Genomic DNA, 27,674 nt, shown 5'->3' with positions numbered 1-27,674 from the left:
TGTACTCGGGATTATTTTGCTGACTGAAAAAGGTACAAAGAGTCCAGCAATTACAGTAGTCTTGTTGGACTGATTAGCACAGATTGTCCCTTGTACCTTATGCTTGTCAAATATGTTTTTTATCTGACATTTACAGCTATGGAACATATCTTGTGTCAGTATGAAACACATGTATGTAGTAGTCTAGGTTTTTGCAGTCCTCTATTGCTTCTGCATTACTGACACGTGACTTTTAGTGAGTACAGTCTACCCACAATGCTTTGAATTTCACGGCTTCACTCCATTATTATGAAGCATTTTGAGCACAGCCCATAGGGGGCGCTGCTTATGTCATTTACAGACATGACTGTGCAACCTTTCTTCTGTCCTGTGTCTAACGCCAGATGACCTCTCTTTTGTGACATTGCAGGATTACCGGGAGGATGGCATGGACCTGGGGAGCGATGCGTCCAGTCGCTCCAGTTCAGAGTCCAACTCCAACAAGGTTACGCCCTGCTCCCCTTCGCCTGACCTGGCCACGCTGGATGGCTACAAATCATCCCCTTCTCTGGACCTTGTCACCCTAGAGGACTATGAGGAGGATGAGGACTACCAAGAGTACAAGAAGAAGGTGATAGAGGAGTGGGAGAGTGAGTACGGAGACGACTGCGCCTCCCCACAGGCTCCTGGTCAAGAGGAAAGCCGAGGAGGCGTCACGGGGCCCGAAGAGGTCAGCGAGGGCTACAGGAAGAACAGTCGCGGCCTCAGCGATGAATTACAGGATGTGAAAACCGCTCCTCCCCTCCCGGCCCCCAACAGACGCACTACCACCTCCATCACCGGCGTTCCAGAGGAACTCCAACAAAACGGAAATGTGATTTTGCCCCGCAGCAACCAGCTCCACTCCCCTGGTACACCGCAGGGGGGGTCGACAGGGACTGCCAAGCGCAGACACCACAGCTTCAGCCAAGGCAGGGGGGACCGCAGCACCGGTAGGGGCAGCGGTGGAGGAGACAGTGCCGGGACGGTAGGATGTATGGGGGGTTACGGACAGGAGGACGGCATCGAGGAAGAGACTCTGCCCACCATGGACTGGGCGGCGCTGGAGAGGCACCTGGCGGGGCTGCAGTGCCGAGAGCAGGAGAACCAAAACCTCAATCACAACCAGAACCACAACGTGGGCAAGACCAGCTACACCTCAGTAAGTGGGCTTTTTCTTTCCATGAGTGGACTGTGTATCACAGACTTTTCCAAGCTGTGTTGGGCTGCTCTAATCCAGCACTTATCCGTGTCAGATGGACTGGAGATACACACGCTTGGGTTAGCTGGAGTGAAGAACAGGGATTAGAGAGCTAATGTAGCGCTAAGCTATGTGGTCCGGCTATTAACCTGACCGCCGTGGAAGTTGGGTCTGCACAGCTGGAGGGGAAGTTGTTGTTCAGGAAGGATGGGCCAACCTAATACTGACAGACATGGTTGTTGTGTTATGAGCACCATCTCAGGCAAAAGTATTGGGACACTGAGGAACCTCCCGGGTTGCGTTGCAGCGGCTTCCTCTCTCTTGGAGTTTGTCATGGAAGGACGGGTGATGGGTGTCAGGAAACTAAAGAATCAGAACTTAGCCCTCTTTGGTCAATTGGTGGAAGAATATAACAGGTGGTCAGCATAAGGTAATGATGCAGGGGTGTCCAAAGTGCGGCCCGGGGGCCCTCTACATTCTAAAAATATAATTTAACAAGAAAAACAAAATCAACAGTAACTTTAATTTCAAAAAAATTTAAAAGAAAATTTGTAATCTAGCAAGAATAAGATGTAATTTTACAATAATACAACATTAACAATATGAGGAAAAAGTAACATTTTAGTTTTGTAAATATGAAATATTAAAGCAAAAAGATGTAATATTCATAAAAAAACAGTAACTTTAATTTTTAAAAAAGTAAAAGAAAATTTGTAATCCAGCAAGAATAAACTGAAATTTTACAAGAATATAACATTAACAATATGAGGAAAAAGTAACATTTTAGTTTTATGAATATGACATATTAAAGAAAAAAGCTGTAATATTAATACAAACCAGTAACTTTAATTTGAAAAAAAATTAAAAGAAAATTTGTAATCTAGCAAGAATAAGCTGTAATTTTACAAGAATACAACATTAACAATATGAGGAAAAAGTAACATTTTAGTCTTATGAATATGAAATATTAAAGAAAAAAGCTGTAATATTAATAAAAAACAAACACAAAAATGAGATGAGGGAAAAGTTACAATATACTAACAATGTCAAATTATTATTGGAAGAAAATCATAATATTACACAAAAAACATTTACTCAAAGAAAGTTGAAATATTTGGAAAATGAAAAACACAGCAACAACAAAAATGGAAGGAATAGCTGTAATTTCATGTGAATAAAGTCCAAATATTAAGAGACAAATGTCACATTCGCTGGGACACCCCTGGTACAACCAATCATATAACACTGTGGTATGACAGCCGAGGATAAAGATTGGAACTTTTTGCCCTGCAAACAGGGGAAGGATATACAGTATCAGGATATATAACAGTACTGTATCTGTTGCGCCGGTCATGTGTTGTTTCTACCAGTAGATGGTAGTGTTGCCTTGGCAGGTTTGCATAGAAGCAGAGGGGCCTGTCATCCTGCCACAAGAACTGCAGCTTCTTACGGTGGTGTACGCTCAATCTCCTGAGATCAGTTAGTTGCAATCCCAAGAGCGAGTAGATTTGTTTTCTCTACGGCTGCAAGAGGATGTCACCTCCAATGAAGGAGCCAGATAAATACATTTGTACACAGAGAGCTTGCATGCAGTGCAAATAAGCACTAAGTGATGCTGAATGGCTGGTTTGAATGCAGCTGCAGATATGCGCTCCTTTTGCTATGCAAAGACCTTTTTTTTTCCTCAGTGCACGCTGACAATGGTTGCAGCCAATGCCATTGTGTGTGTGTGTGTGTGTGTGTGTGTGTGTGTGTGTGTGTGTGTGTGTGAGAGAGAGACTCCTGCCTCCCTGAGGCATGTCAGGAATGCAGTGGGAGAAGTGAGGAGGGGGATTTTAGAGAGGAAAGGGAGCGGAAAGAAGAAGATGATATCTTTAAGGTTGAAGTAGTTCAGCCACGTGGCTCAATTGGTGAGACTTGCTGGCCCTGCGGAAGATTGGCTCCTGGAATGCTGTAATTAATGGAATGCTCACCTGTGTTTGTAGTATATCCCATGTGGTATCGTTGACCTGCGTGGAGGAAAGGCTCCTAAAAGAGTAGGGATGTTCTCATGCACCCTCCTGGTGTACACATGAGCAGAGCACGTCTTTTGCCCTTGTCCCAGCCCCCACAGCACACAAACAGGTTTGTACTTGGAACGGTGTGGTGCTGATAACAACGTGGAATCAGACACCTGAGCAATGGGATGATACAACAGAGCAAAGATAATTGTAAAGGAACCTTGTATTGACCCTCTGCCAAGTGGATCATACTAGTGGGTAATATAGCTTCAAACTTTTCCGGCACCAAATGGTAGGATTTTATCTATGACAGGAGATAATATTTTGACTTTAATTCTACGTACACTAGTGTAACTTTTTCTAATTACCGATATCAGCAAAAACAATAAGATATCCGTTGATATTGGTATCTGATTTTTTTCCCGATCATGAAAACTGATTGTTTAAAAAGTGCAGTGTGTCATGTTACACATATCGGTATTGGTATCAGCTTATATTGGTATCGTAAAATGAGAGTGAGACAATATCGGCATATCGTTTTTTGGAGGGAAAAAAAAGACGATATCAGACATCCCTACTTTTTTTCTCAAAGTAAGTTTTTTTTTATTATGACTTTATTTTGTTGTGTTTATTCTTGATAAGATTTTGAACTTTTTTTCTTGTTATAGAAAAAAACTTTTTTTCTTTAGTAACTTTGATTCCCATTCAATTTCCGCTGTTGTCTTATTTGAATTGTTGTATATGGTTATATTATATATATTTTTATGATGTTATTATGACTTTATTCCCATATTAGCTTCACGTTGTTATCAAGGTTTTTCCCCAAGCTCATTTTCCAAAAGTTAGAACTAGTTTTTGTTAGTTTCACATAATTTTATGACTCCAAAAAGTATCTTTTATGCTTCTAAAACAATGTTATTTTCCCTCATAATATTACAACCTTATTTCTTGATTTTTTCTTGGTTGGTAAGAAATAATGACTTGATTTTTTTTTTTTCTTGATTTTTTCTGAAGTTTTTCTGTTGATATTTTTACTTTATTCCTGTAAAATTATTGCTGATTTTTCAATTTTTGCCTTTGTTGTTCTTTTTTTTTTTTTTTTTTAAGAACACGAGGTGCATTTAGGGACATTATTATTATTATTTCAGTCATGTTTTTAAGGTCACATGTAAAAGGTAAATATTTGATGGGGAACATTCCAGTCTGATCCATGAAAGGAACAGCAGGGATAGAAAGGGTAATGGATGGACATTATTTCCTTCTCCTCCACCAGGGGACCTGTGAACGTTTTAATCCTGGAATTGGCAGGACTTAGCAGACACCCAAAGGGAAGGGAAGTGAGGAAAGGAGGGGATGGATGCTTTTAAAATGTTGTTAAATATTTAGACACCCCGCCTGTTGGGGCCAAGCAGCCAGACGATGTGTTTGTGTTGGATGTAGCTTTGGGGGAGAGGAGGGGTTCAGTCCAGTGGGATATCTTTATGCTCTGCAGAACGTATGGACACAGAGGAGCCCATAAGCTGCTAATCTTTAGCGGTCAATTTGTTCCGTGATGGACATGTCTCCATGGCAACAAGAAAAGGGTTGTCCTACATGTGCAAAAAAAGCAAGTCTGTATGAATGAAGTGGAGTCGTGGTACTGGTGCAGGTGTGTTTACCTTGGGTGTGGTTTTAGCTGCGATAATCTCAGCGTCTGCCTTCAGGCCCTGGTTGGGGTCACAGGGGTCTCCCCTGGCCTCTTTTTGTAATTTGTTTCTAATGGACTCTGGAGGCACGTGGCAGGGAAGAGCAACCCGTAGGGGCCTGAACCCCCCCTAACTCCCCATTAAGCTCTACACTGTGGAAATATAAACAATAATATTATTCTTCAGAGGCAGCCTGAGGTGAAAGGCTGTTCTTCATTTACCTGCTTATCTCCTTGGGTGCATGAAGACCATCTCCAACCAGCCAATCACGCCTGCAGCACCATGCCTGTCCAAGCTGCATTATACTGCATATACATAGATATAAATATCTCTATATAAATCCATGTCATTATCGTTAATAGCTCCAAAGGTTAATGGTAGAGATGCTGGATATCAACCGATACCACAAATGTCACAAAACTTTGTGTGTAAAATGAGAAAAATACTCCAATATGCAATAACGTCATCCCTCGCAATATCATGCATGGATTATCACTCCCTCGCTGAATGAATGAATGAATGAATGAATGAATGTTTGGTGGTAGACTATGGACTAGTATGAGTCAAAACGTACGCAAACACTGACACTGCTGTAAAAGAGTTGACTTTGAGTCATACTATTTCCTGTCTACCCTGTTTGGGCTTGAGATGGTAGAACAAATCTGTCGTGTTGCCACCTTTAAACCATTGCTTTGCAAACTTTGTATATTATGGTCTCTTGCTCCACATCTGCTCAAAACCAAACCACCACCGTTGGATCATGTCGTGGTACACGTGAGGTGCCAACATTCATTCATTCATTTTCTACCGCTTATTCTCACAAAGGTCGCGGGGGGTGCTGGAGCCTATCCCAGCTGTCGTCGGGCGAGAGGCGGGGTACACCCTGGACTGGTGGCCAGCCAATCACAGGGCACATATAGACAAACAACCATTCACACTCACATTCATACTTATGGACAATTTGGAGTCGCCAATTAACTCCACACAGAGATGGCCAAGGGTGGAATTGAACTCTGTTCTCCTAACTGTGTAGCCTGCACGCTAACCACTAGACCACCGTCCAGCCGAGGTGCCAACAGTCTCAGGAAAAACACACCATCAACACTGCTTTTTTCTGTTTAAAATGATAATTTCCACTTTTATAAGTCATTTTCTTATCATTGGAAGAATTCATATTGGTATACCGGTATGTAGAAAGTATGGGCCAACCCTAGGAAGCATAGTGCTCCATATACAGTAAGAGGATTACCATTCAGCACAAGGTCTGTCTGCCTACAATGAAAAACAACTGTGCTTTTTTTAAGCAAAAGTCTCCTTGAAGAGTCTGATTAGTGTCTTTCTTTGTATGCGGTAGACTTGATGTTATTACATGCTCATTGTGCGGTTGGAAGTGTCTTCTCTGTGCCGTCTGAGCAAGTTTAAAACACGGAGAAGGTCGACGAGCATCTTCTTTCGGGAAAATGATGCCCAAGCACGGTATATAAAGCATGAGAACTAAAATAACCCAAGTAGAGGCGACGTGGAGATGGTCTGGCCCAGAAAAAGCATACAAGAGCAGAAGAAAATGAAAGGACGAGACAGACAAAAGGCAGAGAGAGGCTGTCGCGGAGAAAAACCACACTGGACTCTATGATTATCTTGAAGAAGTGGGCTCACCTCCCTGCAATAATAACATAACAACTATGCTCGGTTCTCAGGCGACGCCACATGTTCTATATGTGGAGGTTGGAGTACGTTTCAGGATGGGAACCAAGTGGAAAATGAGGGTGCAAGGCAGGTGTGGAGGGACCCCCTGAGACTTTAGCTTCAACCCTGCCAGCTAAGCACTGCTCTTCCTGTGTGTGTGCGTGTGTGTGTGTGTGTGTGTGTGCACAACCAGCTGAAACACGCCCGGCCCTCCAGGTCTTGCACACACTTGCACCGCCTCTGTCTGAAAGTTGGGCAGTTAGTCTCATTGTATCAACCATATCTGCTCCCTTCATGGTCAGCGTTGGCAGAGGTGCTGTTTTCTTTTGTTTTGTTTTTGTCAATGTGGAGTATTTCTCACCTCGCTTTAACCTTGGATTCCTCACAGAGAGCCGGGCACTTAACTCAGGTAGAGCACACCCTGAACTACTGCTTGCAAAATGTGACATAGTTGGGCAACAGGTCTGCCAAAGATCGTCTTCAGGCTTCAGGCTATGCATTCTTGTCGGCTCAGGTTGTATGTACAAACGCAAGCCGTGTGTGCATACGTGGGCTTGAAGTCGAGCCGGCAATATGCAGCACACGTGTGTTTGAATCCTGCTTTAAATCAGCAAGACGCATACAGCACAGCACCGATTGTGAATGGCCTAACTTTGTCCACTTTGATATAAGAAGTTACTCTATACAGTATTTATATTTCAAGAAAAAAATGCATCTCAGCTATGTCATATAGGTGAAAAAACATTATTATTATCAGCTTCTCTCATTGCCCTTTTTCCATAATTTTGCTGGTTTTGTTTTTTTTTATTTTCTAAATAATATTGGTAAATTTTCTTCTCCTAGTGTTGTGAATTTATTCCCATAATATTTTGGCTTCCCAGAATGTTATAACACCCCCCTCCCAACCTAATTTTCCAACAATTACAATTTTATTTTGTTTATTTATTTTGTTTCTCATAAGATCATGGCCCTACTTTTTTCTCTTAATATTTTGACTTTATTCTCACAAAATTACAGACATTTTTTTTTTACTATTTCCAACTTTCTTCTTGCAAATTGTCTTCCTGTAATATTATGACTTTATGCCCGGAATAGTTTAAAATTATTTCCCTGACCTAATTTTCCAAAAATGTAAACACAGTTTTGTTTGTTTCTCATAAGTTTGTTGTTTATAAGTTTATTTTCAACCCGAACGCCCGATCCAAAAGACGTTTTTCTAATTTATGTTTTTTGCACGAGAGGCAAAAAAGATACAGCCCAAGTGCATAATAGAACAGATATCATGTTTAGTGCAGTTTAAAGCCATAAAAACCAGCACAAAGTTGCATTCGACAAAAGCTCGGCGCGGTTCTTCCCCATCAATCTAAACCTTCTAATATGGCCAGTTGAAAAATGTCTGCTAGGGAATGAGTTAAGAAGGCAAAAACGTACCACTTCCACACGGAATGGGAGGATAGTTTTTTTTCTACTGTTTCATGTTGTACATGCCATTACTGACTCCATGCAGTGTGAAGGTAATGTCTCATCAATGTAACATTACTGACACATACAACTTATAACTTAATAATAGGACATAGTCAACCAGGAAGCAGCCATCATTTATTCATGAAATCATTTCTGAAACCACAACGTTAACGCCTTTACTCTTGACAAAACATGATCATAATGGACTCCTACTGCACGTTGCCAGAGTTATTATTTTTCTGACAAACACAAAGTGACGCTGTTGCTAAGTTGGATTGATTGCTAAGTCAGATTGACTTGATATTTCTGGTGAATGATGTGAGTCATATGGGCTTAAAGCGCTCTTATCTGGTGCCAAAGTACACTTTTACACGCCGCCTCATAACCACCCCGCCTCTTAACAGGTAAACAAACACAAACATGTCTTTGTACAGCTGAGTAACGATGAGTAACTTGAGGAGTGATTGGGTTAATGAACCTGCCTAGAGAGAGATGGCTGTGTTTTTGTGGAAAAAACTTTCTTCACATTCCTCGTCCACACACACACACACCGGGTAATCCTCCTGAGGGTCACTAAAATCACACCCTCTGATTCATTCATCCATGATTCAGCCTCTGATATCACAGCTGGATACTCTGAGAAGCCACTACACCCCTCACATTTCAACAACCATTATCTTATATGGTCTCAAGGGACAATACAGTAGAATATAATGCTAATATAGAGATTTACTATACCCTGAAAGTGACTCAACACACAGCCATTATTGTCTACATAGCCGCTAACACGTATACACTACTACAGGCATGCCCATTTATGTCAGTAACAGTAAGCTTACTGAGTGCAGGCCATCTGCAGCCCATGTCAGGAAGTCAAGTAGAACATCAGCAGAAGTTGATGTTGGAAAAAACCCTGTACTTCCAAATGCGCCGGCATCGTTTAACGAGAATAGAACATTAGAACATCATTTATAGGTCAGAAAAGTGGAGAAACATAATAAAACATGATAAGATAAATATCAAATTTTTTTCACATTTCTTTAAAAATTGAACATTTTTGTATATAATACCTGTTTATGACCTTCAAAATAGGCTTTTTAACAGTAGTAGAGTCCTCTGGACATGACATAGCACCCCTATAGTCACCTTTACACTCATATTACCCAATATCATACACATAATTAGAGAAAATAAGACAATTAAAAAAAAAAAAAACGGTTCCAGTGTTGTATTCCAGAGTTGAGTTTTAGCTTGGCATGGGTCAAAGTAGAACATCAGCAGAAGTTGATGTTAGAAAAAACCCTGTACTTCCAAATGCGCTGGATTCGTTTAACGAGAATAGAACATTGGAACATCATTTATAGGTCAGAAAAGTGGAAAAACATAATAAGTCCCTTTTAAAGTTTTAAGCATACTTCCAAAATTCAGCAGGGAAGCATTAACCACGGGAATAATGAACACAGACACACATAAAGTGTGACGTGGGTTTTTAGCTGAGTGGACGTAAACATTCATTTGGGTGGAGCTGAAACGTGACACGGTTCTTCTCTGCAACTAATTATAGCGTATGTGTTTGGGTGTGTGGGGCGGACCAGTGGGTCGTAAACATGGCGTGTTCATGTACACTGATAAAAATATCACTACGGGCCACTTGGATAGTTTGGAAAGATGTCTCAGCTTTGTCATACTTTAGGTATACTGTAGGTGGAAAAGCCTGTTATTGCTATCAACTCTTTACTCATTTTATGCCCTGTTTTTGCTACTGTTTTATATTTTAACTTCATTTATTCATTTCATGTATTTTTTCTTTAATATTTCAAGATTGTGCAACTAAAATTATGCTCTTTTTGCTTCTAGCATCGCCACCATATTCTTGTAAAATTATGACATTTTTCTCGTAATATTTTCTCTTTGATTATTTAGCTGTTGGTTTTATTTCCGAAATATTTAAGCTTTCTTCTTCATTACCACAATAGTACAAAATAGTAATACTGCCACATTTTGTTTTGTTTTTCATAATATTCTGACTTAAAAAATAACATATAATTTTAACTGTGTGCTACTAAAATGATGGTATTTTTCCTCATAATATTCTGAGTTTATCCTCATAAAACTGCAGCAGTTTTTTTTATATTTCTGCTGTTGTTGTTTTTTAAATGTTAAAAGTATTCCATCTTTTGTCTTGTAAATTTTCATTGTGTAATATTCTGACTTTATACCCTTAATATTGTGACCATCTTACCATAATATTATAACTGTTTTTTTTGTCATATTTCATTTTTATGCTACTAAAATTATGTTATGTTATCAGGACTTTTTCTTGTTAGATTACAACTTTTTTCTCTTAATATTTATGTTATAAGATAATATGTATATAATATATAATATAATATAATATTATATATATATATATATATATATATATATATATATATATATATATATATATATAAATATTTGTTCTTGTAAAATTACTTCAGATTTTTCCATGTTTGCAGTTGTTTTTGTTTGGTTTCCCGGTTAAATTATTTTTTTTACAATGTCCCCAAAAGGCCCTCAGGCCGCACTTTGGATGCCCCTGCTATAAGCCATGTTTAAATCTCATTTAGTACACGTGCAAAGGGTGGCTATTTTGGTCTCAGTCTTGTTTTACTGTGTGTGTGTGTGTGTGTTTTTGTGTGTGTGTGTGTGGTGTACCCAAGCATGCTGAGTGCTTCATCTGTTGCCTTCGTCTCATCACAAAACAAAATAAATGGAGAGAAAAATGGAAGCACAATAGACCTTTAAGGTAGTAGATGTAACTAAAGCATTCCATTATTATTCCCATGTTTACTGCTGGCCATGACGTCATTGGTTTTATGAGCACGGTTGCTGCTTTGACTCCTAGCACCTGGTCCATGAAGGATGGTGTCTACCTGCAAGTGTAATTGCCGCTCTGTCAGTCTTTAACCCAGTCTGTAAGTCACATGTTGGGACACACGTCAAATGTGAGGTTTTACTACAGCCTGGTGGTCACAGCAGGCTCAGTCTTTCCACCAGCTATGGCAGGCCTCATTAGAAACAGCCTGGTGGATGAACACATCACACACACACACACACACGCACACACTCGTCCTCCCTGTCAGAGCGAGCTCATTACCGCCAGAATCTCGCCCTCACACTGAGCCAACCTGCTTCGCTATGCAGTGTTTTTGCACTGGCACAAAATGTCAGCACGCTAAAAGCATCTGGGCTGCCGTCTCCCCGCTGTGAGGGATGGCGAGGCCGTCAGCCACGAAGCCATGGAAGAGAAGGAGGGGGAAGATGGAGAGAAGTAATGAAACGCAAGCATAGGTAGTTACAGTGAGAAAAAACACTGCGAAAAGGGGGCAGAAAAAAGCTAAAAGAGTGGACAAGCTGCTCCTCTTAAAGGGAAAAGGATAGTAAGACCTGTTTACCATTGTTAGAGCCCTCTAAACATGAAATAACACCCCTATAGTCACTGTGACGCTATTATTACCCAACATGAAAGACATAATAAGAGGAAATAAGACATAAATAACATGCTATGTTATTATGATCATTGGAAGGCAGGGTGATTTCTGCTCGAAGGTGTTATTTCTGCTGTTGTCTTCTATACCAGGGGTGTCCTAACTTTTCATAACATAAACAATTTCAAAAAAAGTTAATTTCAAAAAAGTGTTTCCACTCCAAACTACTAACACAATATTATTTTTCCTTTATTTATTTTTGTTAATTCTCTTCAAATTACGAAATATTTTGACTTTTATTCTCATAAAATGACAGCATTTTACCATTTGTGCTGCTGCTGTTGTTGTTTTTAATTTGCCAATTATTTCATTTTTCTTCTAGTAAATTTTCTTCCTGTAGTTCTTGCTTTACTCCCAGAATATTTTGACTTTATTCTTGTGACATTGGCAGCTAATTTTCCCCAAATGATGTACAATTTTGTTTGTTGTTTTGTTTGTTTCTTGTAATATGACAACAAAAACATTTGTTTAATATTTGAACCTTTGTGCTATCATATTTATGACATTATTCTTGTAAAATTCTGACTTTTTCAGCATTTTGATTTCATTCTTGTAAAATGACCAAACCATTTTGCAGGTTTATCATTTTCTTCAGAAATGTTTGGACACCCGTGTTGTATACTCCACACCAAAAAAAAACCCTTCACAAATCGATATTTTCAGGTTAAAAATGCATCTGCACTAAGCAGGAAGGAGCGAACATGTCTCATTTGTCGTTTGCCATCATCTGGCTCATTCCATATCGCTCTGAGATAATTGACTCACCATTAAGTATTCATATTTTTTTTCTGTTTGCATCTATAAATACGCCCACGCTGTGAGAGTTTAAACACATAGTGTGTGTGTGTGTTTGTGTGTGTGTGTGTGGGATGAGAGGAGGCGCCCGGGTGCTAAGAGTACACTGCCATGCTCCCTCACAGTGAGCGACACACTTAAAAAGCCGTAGCGCCTGACTCCATGCATGCATAATTCACATTGGACATGAGAGAAGATGGATCTCTTTCCCGTCAGCTCTTGCGTTTGACTCCGCCCTAGACTACTGAGGTGTGTGTGGCGGTGCCACGATCACAGTTTTAACTGAGTGCTGTTCCTCTACATGTAATAAGGACGTGTTGCTTTCCATCCACCTGCCTCCCAGTGTAACCTTGACAACCACGTTCAGGTCAGCAGGGGGTAACTTTTGCCTCAACGCTGCCATGGTAATGGGAGCTGGGGGTTGCTATATCAAAGCGTGGATCAGAGATGCTCGTGGATAGGGTGGGTATGCTGTAGCGCTTGAATGCTGCAAAGAGGAATTTGTATTCAGAGAGGAGAAGCGTGCAGGCTTTATGCTGGAACTCATACTCTTTACGCTCTCATCTATTCTCATCTATTTAACAACACAAAACACTTTTTCAAGACGCCTTTTAGCAACAAAAAAAAGTAATATAAATGAATGGTAGAGTGAAAAAGAGAAAGATATACACATTTCTTTAAAAAATGTCTTTAAAAATTGAACATTTTTGTATATAATACCTGTTTATGACCTTCAAAATAGTACTTCCAAATGCGCCGGCATCGTTTAACGAGAATAGAACATTACAACATCATTTATAGGTCATAAAAGTGGAGAAACATAATAAAACATGATAAGATAAATATCAATTTCTTTTCACATTTCTTTAAAAATTGAACATTTTTGTATATAATACCTGTTTTTGACCTTCAAAATAGGCTTTTTAACAGTAGTAGAGTCCTCTGGACATGACATAACACCCCTATAGTCACCTTTACACTCATATTACCCAATATCATACACATAATTAGAGAAAATAAGACATTTTTTTTTGTGTTGTCACAGCCACAGTGGTATTTATTATAATTATTATTTTTAATAGTATTATGAGAGATAATTCAAACCTGCAACAAAAAAAAAGCCTGTTGTTCCGGTAATATAGTCCTGTGCTTGCGTGTCTCTCCGAACATCACAGTAACATTACTGACACCTAGTGACCAGTGTAGATGACTACATTCACATATTGAATGCCTTCTGAATGCCTTGTATTTGCACACTAGTTGGTTTATCCATTTGTATGCATAATAATGCTTAATTTCGGCCAAAAATTCATTCAATTAGCTATTATATTTGTATCTTTTTACAATTAAAAAATAACCTTGAAACAGCATGATTCATGAATTATTGCTCTAAAACGATGATAAAGTAAAATCGACACTGCAACATTGGAAGGGACGATTGTGTTGCTAGCTACTTGATCGGTGGCTACTTCCCTGATCATCCCTCTCATCTCTCTTTAAGCATATTCCATAGGGCTCTATCATAACTGGCTCACAGGAAATGACCAGGTCGGCTTGACAAACTAAAGGCAAAGACTGCACAAATCTTTGTATAGTGAAAAATGAAAGGATGCAACTACTGGCATGTAGATGTGCTACAATAAAAAGTGCATAATTCACGTAATATTATACATTTTCTCCAAAGTAATTTTCCCAAAATAACTTTATTCTTTGCTTTGTTTCATTTCATTCATTCATTTTCTACCGCTTTTCCTCACAAGGGTTGCGGGGGGTGCTGGAGCCTATCCCAGCTGTCTTCGGGCGAGAGGCGGTGTACACCCTGGACTGGTCGCCAGCCAATCACAGGGCACATATAGACAAACAACCATTCACACTCACATTCATACCTATGGACAATTTGGAGTCGCCAATTAACCTAGCATGTTTTTGGAATGTGGGAGGAAACCGGAGTACCCGGAGAAAACCCACGCATGCACGGGGAGAACATGCAAACGCCACACAGAGATGACCGAGGTTGGGATTGAACTCAGGTCTCTTAGCTGTGAGGTCTGCGTGCTAACCACTCGACCGCCGTGCAGCTCTTTGCTTTCTTTGTCTTTCTAAAATGTAAAAGAAAACATTTTCTTTAATTAATATTTCATGAATTCAACATTCATGACATATGAATGACATACATGACATTATTTTCCGTCACCATAGTTAATTCTCGGAAAAATTTTCTTTTTAGATTATGAATTTTTACTTGTAATTTTTATTGTAATTCTGACTTTATTCCCATAATATTTTAACTTTATTCTTGTGATTGTAACATTACGACTTTTTTTGTTCTGATGTTATTCTCTTATTTACATATTTTTTCTGTTCATATTTTCCCTTTTTTTGACATTTTCCCATTCATGCTGGTGGCAGTAGCCACGTCCTCCATCTCTTTGCCCGTTCCCACAAAGCTGACTGTGTTCCGCCTCATGTAGGCTGGAAAGCCTGGGGAAGCAACACCGTCCCTCCCATGCAAGTCTGTGTCATGCACGCATAATTCTATTCAGCCGGCGTGACGGGGTGCGGCCCGGCAGGTCAAACCGTATCAGGTCGTGCTCTCGCCGGGAGCTGAAAGACCTGAGCAGCGGGCTCATCGATCCAGATCCACGTCATTAATCAGAAGAGCGGTCTTTTCAGGAAGCGTGGCGTCATTGGACAGACGTCGATATCAGATGGAGAGATGTGCCTGTGAGGAGGGAGAGACAAAAATAACAACTGAAATGATGGATTCATAAATGACTAAGATATACACCGAAAAGAGGCAAATATCTTATTGGATTTGTTTGTTTTTACTGAGTTGGTTTTTGGAATCTTATGAAAAGATTGAACCAGGCGATGTACGGGAGGCACAGTGGAGGCTGAGGAGATGGAAGAGAGGATTACAGGAGCTGGCTGGCCCGCTGGTGGATTATGGGGAGTCCATCTGCCACCGCCCGAGATTATAATCCAACAGAGAGGCAGGCGGAGTTTGGCCAGGCTTGCCGGTTTCTTCCACTGCCAAAATACCGCTCGTACACTCGGCGGCCGCTTCTTGCCTCCATTCTGTTAATAGAGCACAGACATCCAATAAGGCTCAAATGTTCATGGATGTGACAAAAATACAGTTAGACTGAGATACAGTTGCTGCACTCTGATGACCATGAGGCCGTAGATGTCTGTGAATAAAAAAAAACGAAAAAAAAAACAATGAATAAAGTTAAATGAATAAAGGGGAATATTAGGTTGCCGAAAAATTATTATAATAAGGTCAAAATATGGGAATAATGTCAAAATTATGAGAAGAAAATGTGAAAGAACAAAGTTGGAAAGATAACACCAAAAATGAAAAAAAAATTAAAATTATGAAAATAAAGTCAAAATATTACAAGAAAAAGTTGTAATTTTACAAAAATTGTCAATAATGAAAATAATATCATTTTATAAGAATAGAGTTGCAACATTCAAGAAAAAAAGATATTTTTTATCATAATATTATGAAAAACATAACAAAATGATTTTTGGAACATTAGGTTGGGGGAAATGTTATAATATTATGAGAATAAAGTCATAATATCACAAAAAAAATATATGATGAAATAGAAAAAAACAGATGTCATTTAATGAGCGTAAAGTCAAAATATTCCAAGAAAAAGTTGTAATTTTACCAAAATGATCAATAATGAAAATAATGTCATTTTTGGGGCATAGAGTTTAAACATTCAAGAATTTTTTTTTTATCTTAATATTATGAAAAACATAAATTGATTTTCGGAACATTAGGTTGGGGGAAATGTTATAATATATAACTTTATATTTAATATATATATTATATTTAATATATATATAATATAATATATTTAATATTTATATTTAATATATAACTTTATTATAATATATAACAAAGTCATAATATCACAAAAAGAATATATGATCAAACGGAAAAAAACAGCTGTCATTTTATGAGCATAAAGTCAAAATACTACAAGAAAAAGTTGTAATTTTACAAAAATGATCAGTAATGAAAATAATGTCATTTTATGGGCATAGAGTTGGAACATTCAAGAAAAAAAGAGATTTTTTTTATCGTAATATTAACATAAATTGATTTTCGGAACATTAGGTTGGGGGAAATGTTATAATATTATGAGAATAAAGTCATAATATCAAAAAGAATATATAATCAAATGGGGAAAAAACAGATGTCTTTTTATGAGCATAAAGTCAAAATATTAAGACGAAAAAAGGCCAACAAAAAAAAGGCAACATTGACTTTCCAAAGTGTATTAACACGAAGATTCAAAGGAATGAGGCTCCCTAGTCTGGCGTGACTCCATCCGACATCCCAACCTTGACCTCCGGGCCTCCTCACCCTCACTCCCTCCCTCCACGTCCTGCACACATTCAATCCACCAGCTCCTCCCCCCTTTCAGAGGCCGAGTCAGTGTGTGCACTGCTTTTCAGCGCTCCCTCTCCTTTTTTTTCCTCTCACTCATTCTCACAGCCCTCCTCCTCCTCATCCTGGTCTCTCGTCCCCCTCCCTCTTTTAGCTATTAGGCTATTAGAAGGGAAGCGGTCCGGTCTCAGCCCTTCCTCTCTCTCTTGATAAACACAGCAGCAAGAAGATCCAACTGACAAGACTAGCACCGGCAAAGCGGGATTTTTTTTTTTTTCGTGGTTCTTTTGGTAGTTGTGTTGTGGAAAGCAGGGCGGGATCTCTCCGCGGGATCTCTCCGCTTCCCTCTGTCCAAGTGGAATACCATTGCAGGGCTGGGAATCTTCTCCCAGTCCCGCTGCTCTTCTCCCAGCTCGGCCAGTCCCGCTCTAGGATGCTGTGAAGGATGGTCCACCAGGAAAACTGTTCTTACAAGGTAGTCCACATTATTATGCCGCGTATTGTGTTCAACCACGGTACTTTTTCCAGCACATCCACCCAATGTCACGATGCACGCCGACGCCGTCACACACTTGTGCGTCACGGGTTCGGACCTGTGTGGGAGAGTCTGGGTGCCCTTTTCGGTTGTTTGATTGTGTTGTCAATCTGATGGCTCTTGGGTTGCTAAGGGAGCACCTGACTCAAAGGAACAATGTCCAAGCTCACATTCACTTCTTCCTCCTCCTCTTCACCAGTGCATGTTTACAATGTGACAAATACGTGGAATATGCTTTCATTCATGTTTATGTGCATTTCCACCTGATGTATTCGGTTCAGAAAGAAGCAAGTGTAAGACAGCTCTGCATCTACTTTGCAGCAGGTCTGCAATGCAGAGAGGTAGATGAAAGGCAGAGGAGATGCCAAGGGAGGCATTAGGAGTGGGTGGAGGATGGAGCAAAAAGTAGAAGATGAACATTAGCTACATCTGTGTCAACTAAGATCCTTTAGAAACACATCGATGCTCACTTTGATTGATTTGGATTGACTAATGGAGGCGGGAGTTGAGGAAAACAGACATGTGGCGATATATTAAGGCTGGCAAAATGACCCAGTTCATCAAAAGTTAGCGCCCTGTGGGCAGTACCTAGCCGAGGAAGACTTTTACTTCTTCTAAATGAAGCATTTTCAAGCATACCCACCTAAACGAACTAGCATACAAATATAAGGCATTATGAAGATGCATTCAAATTATGATATGCAGTATTGTACACTAGTCACTAGGTGTCAGTATATCAAACAAAGTGTTGCATAATGTCGTAATACAGCTAAAACTCAACTCTGAACCGCCGACATAACTTCCTGTCACGTCCATATTTACGTTTTACGGTCTCACTTTACAATATTGCACACAATAATACAGTACTTACTGCGGAACTAATGAAGAACTAATGAGTAGTTACTGAGGTACTAATGAGTAGTGGTTAGTATCAGGTTGATGCATTTCAGTTTTATTTTTGGCTTAAATGTCTTATTTCCTCTTACTTCCCTCTACTATGTTGTATAACAGGAGTGTAAAGGTAACTATAGGGGTGTTATTTCATGTCTAGAGGGCTCTGATAATATTACAAAGCATATTAAGAAGGTTGTAAGCAGGTTTTCTATGTTCTAATGATGAAAATATTCTATTTATAAATAAGAAATCCTACTTTGCGGAAATTCACTTATCACGGTCAGGTCCGGAGCTGATTAACCGCCATAAACGAGGGATTACTTGCCAAAAATCTTGCTAAAACACCATGTTACTTTAAGGAATGGATCTCTGATTTTAGTCAAAAATCAACTGAGCGTTTGTATGTTCTAGATCATCTTTTGCAGTATAAAACACCAACCTCTGATTCAGATTCAGAAATGTCAACATGATGACCAAATGCTGCCTACTGCGTAACAAAGTTCTCTATTTAGTGACTCAACTTGGTTTCATTTTGAGTGACTGTTGTACATATTTGCGTGTGCGTGTCAGTCAGAAGAGTGGGTGGATTTATTGGTCTGTGTGACTGGTGGGCGGGGGGGGGGGGCACGCTTGTGTAACAGGATAAGGATTTCCTCCCATGTTTGGCGGTAGATAAAAAAGGAGACAGAGCGACAGAACGATATCGGGACAGCGCTGAAGATAAGGGGAGAGAAGGGATGCCGAGGGCCAAGTGGAGAAGGAGGCTGAGAGGCGAAGATTAAACAGTAACAAGGGAAGTATCGACAGCACTCATTCAGACATGCCTGCTCTTGTATAGATCACACATCCTAGGAGAAATGCAGCGGTCGGAGATTCAGAAAGATTGGGGGGGGGGGGGGACTGGAAACAGGATAGAAGTTGCGGCATTAATTCACGGAAGAATGAAAGCGGAACAGGATTCAGCCTCGGATAACGGCGCCTCTCTGGAGGCCCCTCCATTACAGCAGTAACCTGGCAACCAGCAGAGACAGCGCCCCTCACACACACACACAAGGGGGGGGGGGGGGGGGGGGGATACACAATGTTGGATGTATAGTAGGGGTGTCACAAGATCTTGCGAGATTAAAACGTGACATGATTACTCTTTCAGAAAAAAAAATGGTATGGTAGGAACTAACGAATGACCTGGATCATTTTGCCAGGTTCAATATATCGCCATGTGCGTCATGTGTGTCTGTTTTCCTGGTCTCAGGCATTGAGTTCACTCATTGGTGTGTTGGTTGCTGCACCTTGGCACGTTTGTTGCACAGAACAAAGGCATGAACTTCTCGTGAACTGATGAACCCCTGATGTACAGGGAACAAAGTATTGGGACACGTACGTAGCTAATACGCAAATGGAAGAATCTCGTTGTTGAGCTTCTGCTCTTCTGGAAAGACTTTCTCCAACATCTAGACGAATGTGAGGGCTTGGTGACTCGTGAAATAGCACCCCTATATTTACCTTTACACTCATATTACCCAATATAGTAGACATAGTAAAAGAATCTTAGACATAAATAAGACATATCTAGACTCACACAGGCTGTACGGCGGTCGAGTGGTTAGGAGACCCGAGTTCGATTCCACCTTCAGCCATCTCTGTGTGGAGTTCCATGTTCTCCCCGTGCATGCGTGGGTTTTCTCCGGGTACTCCTGTTTTCTCCCACATTCCAAAAACATGCTAGGTTAATTGGCCACTCCAAATTGTGAGTGTGAATGGTTGTTTGTCTATATGTGCCCTGTGATTGGCGTGCGACCAGTCCAGGGTGTACCCCGCCTCTCATCCAAAGACAGCTGGGATAGGCTCTAGAAGCGGTAGAAAATGAATGAACGAATAGACTCACACATTAGCATTGACAGCGTACTTCCTGTGGTGGCTGTTGTTTCATCAATGTAAGAATATCAGTGACACCGAGAGACCGGTGTAGAATGCTACTTTAATGCTGTTGTTTGAGAAACACAAAGCACTTCAGTCACAGTATTTAACAAGCAGTGAACATCATGCTGTCAGTCACAAGTCATGCCAGTCACTCGCTCTCTCCACATTACTAAGACTTAGACTCAGAGTCTTTAGACTAAAACATTATTCATTCATTCATTCATTTTCTACCGCTTTTCCTCACGAGGGTCACTGGAGCCTATCCGGGGTACACCCTGGACTGGTGGCCAGCCAATCACAGGGCACATATAGACAAACACACCCTGGACTGGTGGCCAGCCAATCACAGGGCACATATAGACAAACAACCATTCACACTCACATTCATACCTATGGACAATTTGGAGTCGCCAATTAACCTAGCATGTTTTTGGAATGTGGGAGGAAACCGGAGTACCCGGAGAAAACCCACGCATGCACGGGGAGAACATGCAAACTCCACGCAGAGATGGCCGAGGGTGGGGATTGAACCCTGGTCTCCTAGCTGTGAGGTCTGCGCGCTAACCACTAGACCGCCGTGACACCCTAAAACATTATTGATGGTGTTAAATAACACTAACAGTGAACAAGGAAGTGATTGGTGCACAGTCATGTTTTTTTTTAGTATTTTGTTTTCTTTTCTTAATCTATTTAAGTGCTTAAATGAGTGAAATCCACACAGTTCTTTACTGCAGAGGGCCGAGGTTGCAATCCATCTTTTTTTTTGTTGTTGTTTGGTCTCCAGCTATCATCTATAACTCTGATGGAGCTGTCTTTACTGTCAGCAGCAGCAGCGGGCCAATCAGACCGCGAGGTGATGGGGAGATTTATCAGGCTGCAAGAGTAATGTCAGCATCCCAAGGCCCCCCTGGGACCCTCCTGGGGCCTGGGGTGAGGGTCAGAATGGATGAAATTAGTTGAATAAAAATGATCTATGTGGGTGCAGCGTGGCAAGTAAGCTGAAAGGGACTTAATAATGAGTAAAAAAAAAAAAGTTAGCGGACCTCCTGATGGGCCGGCCCCGTGCTCCTCTTGCCGCCCAATTTGTTTGGCACACAAAACATCGCCATGGAGACGTTCTCTCCACGTTGCTATGGCAGCAGACCCACTTCTGGTTCTCTCGCTTTCTGCCATGTGAGCATGGAGCTTTTAGATGTGTCAGTAAATGTCAAGGAAACATTTGCATACTCACAAACAAGCAGGGAGGCGGTGCGTCAGCAGCAAGCATATGCACACACACACATACACACACACACATACACACACACACACACACACACACCGAGGGCCATAGCAGTGCATGCCAGGCCCTCAGAAGGTGCCAGGAACCCTCCGTCCCACAGCCACCCTCTGTTCACTTGGAACAAAAAGCCTTTATATCTGCGTGTTTATGTCTCGCTCGCCCCGCAAGGCACCCCCTCGCACCTCCTCACCCTCACCTGACAGTCACGCCATCCTCTCCCCCGCTCTGACACATTTAACCACCTCAACTGTGAACAACCCCAACCGCTGCCCTTCATCTGATGGGCCCGTGGCGGCCATCGTAACGAGCGTTCCAAACCGTGCAGATCAGGAGTGACTTCACCTCAAGCGTGAAGTCAGCCTCGGTAATGAAGCTGCCCCACCCTTCACATCCACTCCATAACAGCGCTTTTATTGTGTGTGTGTGTGTGTGTGTGCAGTCCAGCATGGCAGGCACAGCGAGACAGCCCTGTGTACTTTACCCATAATCCTCAGGGATGCACACTGAATCAAACACACTTCCTTTTCTCCATGTTTTGTGCTTTGTGAGTGTGTTAGCTTGGAGATTTGACACTGAATTCCCCGACTGGATGAATATTTCATTATTTTTTGTCTGGCCCCCTTCTTTGGGTCCGTGCGAGCGTCGTGTACTCGTGTGCGTTACTTGTTGTTCCCTTGTACTGCTTTGTCCTCACATGACTGTTCAACTTTTTATCTGATACCGCTGGCTACTGCCCCTGGCTTGGATCTGCTTCCCTGTTTATTTTGCTTCAAACAAACAGTTTATTAGCGTAAGAGCTAATCTTTTTTTGTATATTTCCTCAGGGCTTCCAAAGGCATGGTTATTTAAATGAAGTGGCCACTAAGTATAACCATCCAAGGTTCCACTTTGGATACCAATACAAATAAATAAATACAAGTAGTAGTAGTACAGGTAGTATTGTACACTGGTCACTAGGTGTCAGTAATATTACTGTAATGTTAGGTGAGACACACAAGCACCAGACTCACAACAAGCACAATAAAAAATCCCTAACGACACGGGTCGTAAGTCACGGCACACTGAAACTCAACTCTGAACCCCCAACATCACTTCCTGTCCGCCACTCACTCTGCTCCCCGAGGGAAGACATTTCTATATTTATAGAACATGCACACCAACTGTTTTAAATGCGGTCTTAAATGCCTTATTTTCTCTTCTTATTATCTACCATATTGGGTAATCGGAGTGTAGAGGTGACTATAGGGGTGTTATTTCATGTCTATAGAGCTCTAATCATGTTTTTGTAATTACCTGAGTTTACTTTGATGACTTGCACTGAATTGAACCAGCCAGGGATGCATAGTCCGGACAGTAGCTGCTGATAGCCAGCCTCAAGCACACTTCCAAATGTTTATCAGTCATGGATAATATCCGTATCATAATATCCGTATAATATTCCATATCCGTATGGAAGTGATATGTTTTTTGCCTTTTTACTTGGTCCAGTTTTTGCCTTTTTACTTGGTCCAGCTCCTTCACTCATTTTAGTGACCATAAACTTTAGCGAGGGCTTAAAATCTCGCAATTCGCCGACTAGCTTAGCACTTTGCATCGTTGTTTACGCATGAGCGGTGACCTAAAGGTCAAAATTCAGTTGTCATCTGACTGGTTGTCCTGTATGTCAATCAAGTAACGGGGATGGATGATAGACTGACATCGTAAGTTCTGCTGCACTTAGAGACGTTGTTTGATTTGATTGGTCGCCCGAAGGGCAACATTCAGTTGTCATCTGAATGGCTGCCCTGTATATCAATCAAGTGACGGCATTGATGCTAGGATGATATTTTTTTAATGTCACGCCGCGATCGACCAGCAATCGACCAGTACCACCTCCGCGATCGACCGGTAGCTCGCGATCGACTTAATGAGCACCCCTGATCTACCATATTGGGTAATCGGAGTGTAGAGGTGACTATAGGGGTGTTATTTCATGTCTATAGAGCTCTAATCATGTTAAAAAATGTATTAAACAGGTTTCCTATGCTCTAACTAATAGCTTTATGAACAAGGAATTCTACTTTGTGGAAATTCACTTATAACGGATGGGTCTGGAAACAAATAAACTGCGATAAATGAGGGATTACTGCAGTGATAAATAGTAATTCATCCTAGTGATTCATCCAACATGATGGCTAGGATGTACCGAACATATGAATCCCTTTATGAACTTTGTTAGCATGTACTTCGTTACAAAGGACAACGCCCCAGCACCTGCTCCTCAATCATCTGTGATGATTTGATTTTAGCATAGTTTATATTGCTTCACATGTATTTTACCATGTTTTACTTTGAAGTCACAACGCCCCCTTCACTGTCACACCTGTGATCATTTTATTTGAGTTTAGTTCCGATTAACATTGCTAGTGGTTCCCTACGGCTTGATGATAGGATTTGATTTTGCACAAAGACAAGCAGTATGAATGTTATTTAGGGTGCTGAGAAAATAACCAGGGAATGTATTCCATGGTTTATTGCGTTCACACAGTAATTGGTTCAGCTGATGCTATTTTTAAAATGGTAGACTTGTTTGTTACGCATGGAAACCAGTCAGTGGTTTGGATGTTTGTTTCAAGTTCTGTTGTATGTTTTTTTTTTTTCTGCGATATGATTCCGGGGCCATATGTGTTTCTAATTTTCCGTCTGAGCGGCCATGACAAATACGTGAGTCACGGGTCGATAATGTCTCGCAGCGATGAGATCATAACACAGCCGGCCTCCGTTTGAAAGCATAAGTCACAGACGGAACCTCAGACTGCGTCTGTATGGCGGCCCGCTGTGTGGGACAGAGTACTGCTCCATTGGGGTCCTCGGAGGACCTGTCTGTGGGGTCCACCCGGGGCACCATTTCTATCCTAGTATCACAAGGCAACCAATCAATGTTGGTCCTTTGGTTGGTAATACAACACAATTCAGCAGGGAGTCCAAAAATAACAATTCAGGACACAAATTTGAATTTATTTGGGATTTACTATTATTTTAAGACTTATACATAAGGTTCAAGTATATACAGTATAATATTATCATAAATGGTTGTGAAGTTTCTACAACAGGGGGTGCAAATTGTGGCCTGGGTGCCATTTGTGGCCGCAGAGGTTTTTTTTATTGGCCCGAGCCACATTCTAAAAATATAATCTAACAAAAAAGTAAAAAAAAAAAAAAAAAAAAGAAAAAACAGCAAAAACTATTTAAAAATCAGCAGTAGTTTTCCAAAAAGTAAGTTAAAAAAAAGTTGCAAACTAACACAAAAAAAAATATTTTAGGAGCATAAACTCATAATATTATGAGGAATAATAACATCATTTTAGTAGCGTGAATTAAAATAGGAAAGAAGTGAAAGTGAAAGGAAAGTGAATAAAGTAATAATCCTAAAAATTAAAAGTAGCAGTACTAGTAATATTATGAGTCATAATATCAGAATAAAGTCATAATTACGAGAAGAAAATTTACAAGGAAGTTTGAAGAGTTGGAAAATTTACGAAACAACATAAAAAAATGGCAAAATAAGTAAGTGAAAGAGATTTTCTTTATGATAAACTCATGATATTATAATGAAAAATAACCTCATTTTAGTAGAATAGAGTTGTAATATTAAGAAAAATATAGTTTTTAAGAGAAACAAAATTAAAAAGTAATTTTGTGACATTCCTGTAGTGGATCAAGTCAATAATAGCTAATATTATGGGAATAAAGTCATAATATTACAGTTATTACAAATTTAGAAATTTTTTTGGGGGGAAACAGCAAAAATGGGCAAAAATGGAGTCAGAGAGCAAAGTCAATATTAACAATAGGAAGTTTCACCTCCATATATGACAAAGCAAAATATCAAAGTGGCAAAGTTACGTCCTTTCACTTTTCTCTCTGTTGCCCTGACAGTAAAACCTTTGCTTTAGAATTGTTGTTAATGCTTCAGATCGTACGTCAGTAGAACAAGCAAAGTCTGTACATACTGAAAGTAACACGTAGTGTATAAGACACCCCCTTTCCATGTGGTTGGTCCATTCCTTCCAATGTGTCTGCAAGCAGCTGCTGCCCACAAGTCAGTGCTTAAAGGAGTAAAAAAAAAAAAAAAAAAAACACACAGAGGGAGGTTTTTCTCCCTGAGAGGCCGTCCTGAACAGAGGGTGCAAGGCTGGGAGGGTCTACAGGGTCTTACCTCTGACCACTGTGCTTTCACAGTCCTGTGGGAGACACACACAGTACAGTTGAGTACAGCATCCATTCCACTCAGGGCAAGAGGAAGACAGAGAAGATCCAGCAGTTGGAGGAGCAGTTTTTGGGATTTTCATGTTAGATCATGGCTGAGATGAGTCAGCTGGGAGGGGACCCGAGCCTGACGCCACGCTCGCCACGGTAGAGAGAGAGAGAGAGAGGAACGTTGTGGGAGCGATGAGGGAGTCGCTGGATAGCACAGATGGAAGCCGTGGCGTGGATGATGTCATCAGGCATGCGTCCTGTCTCTGTCTGAGTGACGACTACAAGGAGGTAAACCAATGCTGGGGTGGACTAAACCAAACTGTTTCCACTGGGGGCCACATAGTGACAACCAAAGGATGCAGGTGCCATAAAATAAACTTTATTTACATTTAAACTAGACAAAGCTTTGTTTGATTACTAGTATCAACATTTACGTTTGACCGTTTTGCTACATTTGTCCACATTTTTGCTGGCTTTTGACTTTATTCTTGCAAAATTACAGCTTTTTTCCATTTACTACTGTTATTTTTTTTTATTTATTTTCCAACTATTTCAACTATCGTCTTAAATTATCTTTATTTTTTTCATTTTTTCAACTTTTTCCATTTGTTCTTGAATATGTAAAGTCAATGCTATAAAATTTTTCCTCATAATATTAAGAGCACAAAATTTACAACATTATTGTCTTTAGAATATGCCTTTTTTCCTTAATATTTGGACTTTATACTCATAAATTTATGGCTGTTTTTTACATGTTCTGCTGTTATTTTTAATTTATTTTAAAAAAAAATATTGTAATTCTAACGTTATTCCCATATATTATAGTTTAATTTTATTCTCATGACGTGATTTTTTTGCAACCAAATTTTCCCTAAAATGATAACTTTATTTATTTGTTTTTCTAAATTTTGTCTTTTTTGTTTTTTTATTTGTTTTTCTATTCTTTAATATTTTAACTACATGCGACTTAATGTTATTTTTCACCATAATATTACAAAGTTATTCTCATAAAATTACTACTTTTTCTTGTTATCTTGTTATCTTTTGATTATGGCATATATGGATTTCCATATTTGATGTTGGTTTTCTAGTTAAAATGTATTCTTAAACCCGCCGAGTGCTAATAAACAATAGCCACCCCTGCCTTAATCCTTCATATACTGTAGCATAGTATACTGAGACTTCTTTCATGGACATAATATGATGGCATATATGGCATGAGTTATCCAAGTCATGCATTGATGAGTACTAAAGTTGACAAATGTGCAGTTATGACAGCCCATAAATGTCCTTTCCTTATAATCTCTACTCAACAGTTCAAAGCAATGGAGGTTTGGTTTGGCATGCACACACAGTCTGATGTGATTTACGTGTGGACGGTAACAGAAGGTTCACTCCACTGTCGAGATAACACTTCCAGTATTTTCCACCTGAAGTTCTTCCAGACGCATACGTATAAGCGGCATGTTTATGGTTATTTTAGGTATCCACGCTAGCTTTTTAGCGCTATGACATAGCAGGTTGTAAATCCATGTTGCTCGCTTCCAGAGTAGAAGCTGAAGTGTCACCGGAGGAACCCTGTTTGACCTGCCTTTGTCATCCTGCCGCTATTCTTCTTTTCCTCTCTTCGCTCACCCTCCCCCACCTCACACACACACACACACACACTAGCAGAGTGAGTGACAGGAGCAGCCTTGCATTGACCTGCGACTGAACTGTCCAAAGGGTGAAAGGTCAGGTGCCTTATCAGGGATGGAATGCTGCAGGCTTCCGTAGACAGACAGGAAAGACAAGTTCTCCCTGGCATACCAAAAAGGATTTGGGATTGGGATACTCCCAAATATGGACGGGTGGAAGCGCGTGACAACATCTGCGAGAGAGTCAAAACACACACCGACCTTGTATGCGTTTGTCTAGCTGTGAGGCGCAGCGGCAGCGCACCCTCGACTCTGGAAAAGATATCAGAGTGAGGCTCTCGTCTGTTTGCATTAGCAACGGAACACACACACACACACAC

The 27,674-nt window shown here is 40.4% G+C and overlaps 1 protein-coding gene across 8 annotated transcripts in view; it reads left to right on the top strand.

The window, feature by feature from the left end:
* Positions 1-27,674, top strand: part of schip1 (schwannomin interacting protein 1) — a 266,272-nt gene that overhangs the window by 224,784 nt on the left and 13,814 nt on the right. For 6 of the 8 annotated variants that reach the window (XM_058079059.1, XM_058079064.1, XM_058079060.1 and 3 more), the window contains one exon: positions 410-1,180. In XM_058079059.1, coding sequence (XP_057935042.1) covers positions 410-1,180 — 771 coding nt within the window. Of the gene's footprint in view, positions 1-409; positions 1,181-6,750; positions 7,000-16,591; positions 17,263-27,674 lie in introns of those variants that run through there. The other 2 variants (XM_058079066.1, XM_058079067.1) reach the window with 2 other exon arrangements.

Source organism: Doryrhamphus excisus, chromosome 8 (assembly GCF_030265055.1).
Source record: "Doryrhamphus excisus isolate RoL2022-K1 chromosome 8, RoL_Dexc_1.0, whole genome shotgun sequence".
Classification (NCBI taxonomy): Eukaryota; Metazoa; Chordata; class Actinopteri; order Syngnathiformes; family Syngnathidae; genus Doryrhamphus; species Doryrhamphus excisus.
The sequence above is the reverse complement of the archived record's forward strand: the minus strand, read 5'-3'. Positions and strand labels throughout refer to the sequence as shown.